General features: G+C 39.9%; 1 protein-coding gene across 2 annotated transcripts in view; it reads left to right on the plus strand.

The window, feature by feature from the left end:
• The window catches only part of ASB7 (ankyrin repeat and SOCS box containing 7), a 29409-nt gene extending 20813 nt beyond the window's left edge, over positions 1 to 8596 (plus strand). The window contains exon 6 of one of the 2 annotated variants that reach the window (XM_015873202.2): positions 4822 to 8040. In XM_015873202.2, coding sequence (XP_015728688.1) covers positions 4822 to 4961 — 140 coding nt within the window. In that variant the 3' untranslated portion in view covers positions 4962 to 8040. Of the gene's footprint in view, positions 1 to 4821 lie in introns of both variants that reach the window. The other variant, XM_015873203.2, reaches the window with a different exon arrangement.
• Positions 8597 to 8898: the final 302 nt, after the last annotated feature.

Genomic DNA, 8898 nt, shown 5'->3' on the forward strand with positions numbered 1-8898 from the left:
TACTTTTGCTTAAAGGCTTGTGGCAGACTGTAATAATTAGTGTTGTCAGAGGAACTGGTATGAATTCAGGGACTGGTGAGACATAGTACCTGTTAGGTGAGTTAGTACTTTGTTTCCTGGGGGGCACATCTACCTAGGAGGAGGAATGGACTGGCACAGTTCTCAAGTGCTGGAGCTGCTGTTATGGTGACATGGGTTCTTTGTATAGGGAGCAAATCCCAACCTGAACTTCTGCAGAATGCATTGGGTGAATATTCCTGTGTCGTGTGTGGCTGAGGTCAGTGATGTGTGCTAGACAGAAGGATGGAGGACTGTATCCAAGAGGTATGTGGGTACACACATATGTGACAAAGGATTGTTGGTGCTTATTGAAGAAGCCTAATATTTTCTGGTTCTTGTGGTTTGTTTTTTTTTTCTCTTACACCTGAACCCAGAGATGCAACTTCTTCAGATCAATACTGCCAGCAAAACTTCTGCTACAGGCTTTAGCTACTGATGGATGAGTAGTAAGTTAGGCTCTAATTAATGTTGCTAGGACTGCCATAGGATAAAAGTTAATAAGACAGTATTCACCAAAATAAAATCTTCCCCTGAAGTTTGATGTGCCAAGTGATATTTGTGGTTGTGCATGGAGTGGGAGCAGGTGAGCCAGGTCTTGCTATAGAAGGGACAGTGCTGTGCATTCCCTGCTACTGCATGTCCTCACTGCAGAGCTGTCAGTGCTCCTCTATTTACAGTGCACATCCTAAAATAAAATAGAAAAAGAAAGCTTGGCTGATTTATCATATAGGATGAATGGAAAAAGAAAAACACTGCAGAAAAGAAAAACTGGGAACTTGACATTTATTTTTTGTTGAGGGCTGTAAAGCTCACTGTTTACCTTGTCCCTTCCAGCTCTTGGAAGTAATATGCACAGATGTTAGAAAAACTGTTTGTGCTCAGTAAAGCCAGAGGCCCAAGTTTAGCTGTGTTGAAATGGAGCTCACTGTGAAATTACATGAGGGTGTAATGGACACAGCCATGAGCAGAGCTGGGGCTTGCCTGGAGGCCAGCTCTGTTGGGAATGGATTGTCTGTGGGATGCCTTGGGGCTGCAGGATAAAGCACGGAGTGGGAATTCACCACTAACTGTATCATGCTTTATTTTTCCTCTTGTTTTTACCAGACAAGGCCAATCTATTAATGACATAAGCTTTAAAATCTGTTTTATTGTTGTTGTTTTGGTTTTTAAAGGAAATAATTATTTAAGGGGAAAAAGAAAATAGCAAGGAGCTGGAACTTTGTGAGCACCTGAGTGAACACCTCAGTTAGGACAGTTTTACATCCTGACACCTCCTATCTGTAGAGAGAGTAGAACTGACAATCAAGTCCTTTTATTTTATAAACCGAAGTTTTGTCTTTCTTCTGCTTGGAAGAAACTTCTTTAATATTTAGAAAACTACACAAGTGCAGTGGTGGGGATTTCTGCTTCCCATTGCAGTACACAGCATGCGCAGCAGAACAAAGACGAACTATACATCTCTCCTTACATAATGAATACTCTTAATTTATTTGCTCGTCACCATGAAGCTTACAAAATAAATCCTCTGAAATATCAAACTTGTTGCTGTGAATATCCGAGCAAACTTCCAGCTCCCAGCAGCTGCAGGTGTTGGCTTGTGTAACAGCCCAGCACAGCCCTGCCCGCTATGGGCCAGCAGCACCGCTGGGCTCAGCGTGTCCTTTTGACACTGGATCAGGATTTTTTTAATTTCTTTTTTTTTAAAGTTGATGGGAAGCGGAACTGGTTTTATGTAACTGTTCTGCTCAATGGTGGTAATTGGGTCAACCTTACCTTTTGCAGTTTTAAGTTTCTTCCTTTCATTCTTTTTTTAGCTTATTTGCCTCAACAGCTTTCCAAACTTGCGATGCGGGATATAATCAGAGTTGCTGCTTTCTAATCACTTTTAAACAGGCTTCATTCATCACTTAACTTGCCTCACTTTGCCAAATTACTAATAACATTTTTCATTTGCCAAACTAAGGTTCACTGACATTGGTTGGTAATCCTTTATTTTTTTTCTCCTTTTCATTCAGATGCAACCAAGAATGAGTAAGTGTTCCAGACACCGTTTCTAATAAATCACAAATGCATTAATAACCCTGGAATTTGCAAGGCGTGACCTAAGACACCAACAGCCACTAGATGCAGCAACTGGTGCTTAACACTGGAAATGTCCATTGTTAACACATTCCCAGGAAATATTTTAGGCTTACTGGGGGAAAATGTCATACGTTTGATAATCGAGTCTTTTTGAGTTAGCTGATGACCAATTTCTTCTGGGTGTTTTAAGTTGTCTGTTCTGTTTTCCTCTCAAGTAACCCACAGGATGTTAATTAAAAGGCATTGATTTCTGAAAGCAGAAATCATCGTATCATAGCTGTGTTATTGTGTATCCTCATGCAGAAAGCAGGGTTTTATAGTCCTTCTTAGCCTCTGGATCTGCTGTTTGCAGTTAACTTGTGAGGAGTCGCATCCTTTTTCAGTCCTGTTTGCATTCACGTGTAAGGCATTGGAGCTATTTATTTATCATAATTAGGATACCTCTGCTTTGTTTCTTATAGCAAGCAACATTCCTTTCTCTGAAGCTTGAGCATTCAGTTGTTTTCCAGATAGTCCAATTCCATTCCTTGCAGTGGGAAGAGAATTTGCTAAGAAAAAAACAACCAGGGGAACAAAGTAATTGCTGACCTGTATTTGAAGCCATGGCTGAAGTATATAATTAAAAATACACTTGTATTTAGATACTGTGGTGATAAGTGCGGTGAAAGTATTATAAACTGATATGAAGGGAAACTCCAATTTTCATGCTCTGTAATTTCAAATCTGATTACTTTAAAAATGGACCGAGACTATTTTCCTGCATTACTTCTGCTAGCTTACCTCGGATAATTTTAGTGCTTAGGATAAATCCAAGTGTGTACCTGTCCATCAGGCCGTTTCTATAGAAAAACCCACACAGGAGTGGGGGGAAAAAAAAAGAAAGGGGAACTGGCTATAAGGGGCAACTGAAACCAAGTACTAAATGCTCAAAGTAGAAAACAGGAAATAGTTTCACAATCTCTTTACTCTGTGCTTAGCAAGAACATCTAGTAAACTCATAAAGTCAAGGTCTATTGAGGCAGCACTGTCTTGGTGGAAGGCAGGTCTGCCCTGCTGCCCTACTGTTGAATGGGGCTGGGGCTGGAGAGCATGTGGCCAAGTTGCTTCATTAATGGACTTTTGGTGTCTCTCAAAGGGGCAGGTGTTCAGACAGCTCAGTACAATTGCTGTGCCATCCCAGCTCAATGCAGTTGCTGTACATTTCTTTCTAAAGGCAATACTGGGTTACTTTTAGGTTGGTGGTGAGTTATCTTGCTATTGACACCATTCTGCCAAGCACTTTGCATCTGACCAGCGCTGGGTGCTGTAGTTGTATAACTCCTTTTGCAGACCATGATGCAGCCAGTGATCACAATAACTATTTGTTATTGGGCTGACTTCAAAATAGAGTAGAATGAAGAAGGCAGGCAATGAGCGTGGGCAAGGGGCTGGATTGGCTCCTGGTGGGGAAATTTTTAATTAGAATAAACGTTTAATTAGAGTCAATGGCTTCAGCTTTGAAAGAGGCACCGAGGGTGAGTGGAAGACAGGGTGATATGGAGGTATGGTATATAAAGCCATGACTGCCACAAGAACTGTTATTCATCACTTATTTTTTGCAACTGGAAGAATGCGAGGCACTCGGCAGAGCAATCAGGAAGCAGATCTAAAATAAATAAAAGTGCTTTGTAGTTTTCCAGCCGACGCCTCGTTACATTGTGAAATGTGTTGCCACAGGATGTTTTGGATACTGAAAATGTGAATGGGTTCAAAAAACATTCGACAGATTTACAGGGGGCACAGCAACTGAAGGCCCAGATCTATGGGGGCCCCTCTGCAGGAAGGCTGCATGCTGAAAGCTGGAGGGGTGTATTGGGACAGTGTTTCTCAATGACTGTTGTTCTGCTCTCATTTTTTCTTTCCTTTCTTGGATCTGTCGCTGGGTACTTTGGGATACAAGGCTAGATTAACCTTTCCTATGTTATGTTGTATGGAGGGCTGTTTCTCAAGGTGGGAACCAGTTACTTTCGAAAAGCCTTGCTAGAAATCAGCGTGATTTTGGTAAAGCTGGTTTGCTGTGGACAGTGGTTAATTCATATTTTCATCCCTTTCTGCTTGACGGAGCTGTGGCTGTGTGAAGCCTAAAGGCTTTGTCTTTTCATTAGAAGGGAAAAAAGCAGTCTTCAACTCTGCCACGCGATCCTCAAATAACTTTGGTAAGCCTTGCTTTCCTAGGGGACTGCCTCTTCCCACCACAGATGACCGTACTAGTTCTTGTCTGAATGTTTGAAGAGAAACAAGGCTGTGTTTTATTTCTTCCCAGGTGACAGAAGGATAGGGAAAAAAAAGTGCACAAAAAGTTGTACAGATTAGTTCTGCTGCTCTGCAGAGCCTTGACTGTATGCTGCCGCCTCGGGGGAATCCTCGCATGGATGATGTCTCTTTACATTGACATCAGTAAAATTACGTGTGTGTAAATGGCAGTGCTTTTAGGATTCATCCCTTGATTTCACTGAATTATTATCCATTAGAAAGGTACTAATCTCCATCTTTTGTTGTAACTTTTTCCTTCCCTTTGTCCATGCAGTTTCCTTCTTTCTCTCAGAAGACAGCAATTCTGTTATTTTACAGAGTAAATGTTCTCTTAAAGCATGTTTAAAATGTGATCGTTTTACTTTTGTGTTCCTTTTCTCTTTTCAGGACAGCCCAGAAACTTGCAAGATCTATGCCGAATTAAAATCCGACAGTGTATAGGCCTTCAAAACCTAAAACTACTTGACGAACTACCCATTGCCAAGGTTATGAAAGACTACTTAAAACACAAATTCGATGATATCTGATATCCATGAAGAGAAGAACTCTGAGCAAGATTAGTTATATTCCAGATACTGAAGAGGCTTGTTGCCTTGCACAAAGTATATCCTATGCAAATTCTGATTTTTCTGTGAAGTCAGAAGGCAGGTATACACTTCCTTGGGTTTTTTATACCACATGCTAGAAGGTCTTAATTTTTTGGTTTCTTGGTCCAAGTTTACAAGGTCCAAGCTTTCTATACGATGTCGCATTTTAGAATTTGCTGTTGGGTTTTCAGTTGTTTGTTTTCACATTCAGTGTGCAGACTTGCAGTGGAGGTGGAATGTGGCCAAACGACGGAGGGGGTTGCTTTGAATTGGCGTGCTGAGCAGAGCTTTTATCAAAGTCTGGAAATCAAGGTGCCCGTCCTGCAAAAAGATACCGATAGACCTCTGGAGCCCTGTGGTCTGTTGGGGCATTTTGTCTCTACCAGGGTGGATGTTTTTGCAGGATAGGGAAGAGTCGATAATCAAAATGTAATTGGGTACTGTATGAGGATAATTTATGAATTTAAAAAGTAATAATATCACTTGATTCGATGTGAGGGTCTTTTCATTTTGCCCTCTTCCTCTTTCCTGTAGTTCAGATGCTCATCAAATTCAGCCCTCTTTGCTGACGTTCCCTGTACAGCGGGTGGCTCTTTTCGTCTCATCCTAACAGTGATGGAACACTATCAAGAGGCGTAGCCTCTGTATTTTACACATTAACTTAAGAGTAAAAAAAACAAAACAACAAAACCTAGAATTTTGAAGCTGATATATTTTTCTCATACAGTGCCTCCTGTGCAATAATCTTTTCTGATGTATTTTCCCTTTATGTGTGATTTATTCTTTTTTATTCCTTTCCCCACTATTCCTCATTTAGTCTCAGTGCATTATTTGTGAGAATAGGAACTGCTGCCTCGCTGCAGTGTTAATAGGACGTTACTGAGATGATGGTGGCAGTTGCTGTTCGTTATTAATCCCTGAATTTCATGAATGTATAACCTGCTTTATTTCACTTTCAGTTGGATTTTTATCTGTGGGTTCTCAGCCAAATTACAACCATTAAAAAAAAAAATAGGTAGAAAAGAAATTGGCCAAACCCTTTATTTTAAAGGCAGTAATGAGATTTGTTGTCATTATTGCTCTGAAATTCAATTTATTTTAGAGAGTGGGAAGTGCACATAAGTTGTGTTCAGCTGCACCTTATATGCGCACAAACAAGAAAGCACCCTCTTGGTATTGCAAGTTTAAATTCTGCAAACATCAAGTGATTTCCTAGTAATCTAAAAGCAGCAACTGAAAGGAGTACTGAAATTTGGCTACTGGATGTGTTCTTCATGCTAGGTATTAAAAAGATCCGCTAATGAGTTTTGTTTCTGATCATAACAAATGAAGTTCTTGCTATCAAAGAAAGATTGGGCCAAAACTTGAAGTTGTTCCACCCTCCTTATTTTCAAGAGATTATGGAATCATCACGTGGTTCTTGCCAATGTCTTCTCCTTTTCTTTTGCCATCCCACTGACTCCAGAAGAGCCCCTCTAGTGTCAGGAGTGTTTTGTACCCATTATACCAATGGAAACGGGGAGATGAAAGGAACCGATGGTGGCTTTTAATTTTAACACTGTCACTTTCAAAATATTTAGTATTAAAAATACTAAAAAAAAAAAAAAGGCAGAAGCAGGTTTACTCACATTGTTTATCTCTGCTAGTTCATTTTAATACCTTGTAACCCTGGGTTGTGGTTTACCTGAAGCACAAACCTTTTCACTAGTAATGGATGCAGCAGAGCTATGGCAGCGAGAAGGCTTCTCCCTCCCTGCAGTGCCCAATACTGCATTCAGCTTCCAAACCATATGTGATTTTGGAGATTCTGGAGCATTGGTGATGGGATGTGGAGCCTCTTGATCTCCAGCTTGCACCAGTTCCAGTGCAGCCCATTCAGCAGCATGTGAGCTCCAGGTTAATGTGAGCACTCATGGCTGAGTGTGTGTGAGTGCCTGTAGCTGTGGTGGAAGCAGGAAGGGTCAACCCTTAGGATCTAAAAGCTCTGCAGAACAGAGACATGATGTAAGGAAGAGCTGGTGGGTTTGAAGCATGAATCTTCTCTTTTTGTAACGCAAGATCAGAACCTTAAAACTGCTTCTTGTTTTTTTTTAAATACTTAGTATTGTACACTACACTTGTAAGTTGGTCTAAACCAATATCTTTTCCCACTGAATTTTTACAGTAATATTTTCTAAGGTAATCTAGAGTATATTTTAGTTGCAATCTATTTTAAGGCAAATTATTTGTTCTGTCTGTTGCTGTGACTGAAGAAAATTATGGAAGACTTGTTGGTAACAAGAATGCTATTTAATGAAGAAATGTGTAATTCCATTATTTATTGTTTGAGGTTTGTTTTTTGGTTATTTAAGTAGCTGACGTCTAAAGGGAACACATACATTTCAGGCCAGTAAAAAGCCTTTCTTTTTAATTCATTTTCATCTTCTCCTCTTTCCCTTCCCCAATGTGGAGGGAAGCCCTCATCATTTCCTATATGCCAGGCCATCTCTTGGGGCTGGTTTCTCAGACCTCGATTCAACAAAGTGCTGCAGCACGTGTATCTCTGAGCCTGCTGATAGTCCTGGTTGCTCTCTGAAGTTATACATGTGCTCGGTGAAGTAGGGTTACTCACCAGTAATCCTACCCAAATTTCATGTGGAATCTGGTCTTTTTTATTATTTAAATTATCGTGCACAAATACTTTGAAGAAGTAAATGGACTTTGTTTTTCATTTGAACTAGAATGTGGAAAGAGAAGTGCATAATACAGATTTGTTATGTAGCCTAGATCCATTACCGTAAAATTCACAGTTGAACACTTTTAATAAACCTTAAAAAATTGGCAAGTACACCAAAGAATCAATATGAGTAAAAGACTCTGATCGTTAACAAACTGCAAACCTCATCCTTTAAAACAAAGTGGAAAGTTTTTGTAAATATTTGTTTATAAATGTACAGCAGAGTAAGAGTGTTTTTTAGATTATTTAATTACCATATTTCTAAACTATTTACATTATAGACAATACTTGTTAGTTTGAAAAGCTCTTGAGTGTGGGTTGTTTTTTTTGTTTTGTTTTGTTTTTTTCCTCGTGGATTTGTTTCTGGCTCTTTGGGTTTTGTTTTTTAAATTCATTATCACTCATGCTTGGAATAACTTTGGCTTCCTTGGAATAGCGTGGAAAATTCTTTTTTTTGGCTCTAGTTGGCTATAGTAGGAGAACACATCTGGACAAACTCATCAGAGAAACACCCTGAGGCAAAAGAGAATGTGTAGCATGTTTACTAAGGAAGACCTGGATAGATGAAAAATTTGGGATCCCAACTTTCTCAGTTCAATCTGTCCAGAGCCCACGATGACGCTGTGATGAGCAACTTGCACCCTGCCCACAAGTCTGGCTTCCATGCAACTCTGTGTTACCAATGCCATGATGTATTCTGTTCTTCCTTTGCAATGTAAGCTTTTGCTTTCGGATCAACTCAGATTTAAAAGAAAAAGGAAAAAAAAAAAAAAGTTTGAAACCTTTTTTTTTTTTTTTTCCATTTATGTTCTGTTGATTTCCAATGTAATGTTTTAATAACATGATACCACTTTACACATCTCCTCTCAATGTTTGTCTGTCTCTTCTACTCCTTTTATCGCCTCCTGGGCATGTGATACTGCCAATGCATTGTGTACTGCAGTTTGCCCCCCTCCCCAAAGCTGCAGTTCAGATGTTTCATGCAATAGAATGTGCATTCTGTCAGGAAATAAGAGCATAAAGCTCCCTGCACACTAGAGCTGGGCTTCAAAAGGGAGAATGATCTGTTCTCACTATGAATGGGTCGGGTTTTCCCTGTTCTGGTTCCAGTGTAACCACTTCAGGGTTTTCCATAAGTTTGACATGCTGGCTAAAATGCAG

This window comes from Coturnix japonica, chromosome 10 (assembly GCF_001577835.2).
Source record: "Coturnix japonica isolate 7356 chromosome 10, Coturnix japonica 2.1, whole genome shotgun sequence".
NCBI lineage: Eukaryota > Metazoa > Chordata > Aves > Galliformes > Phasianidae > Coturnix > Coturnix japonica.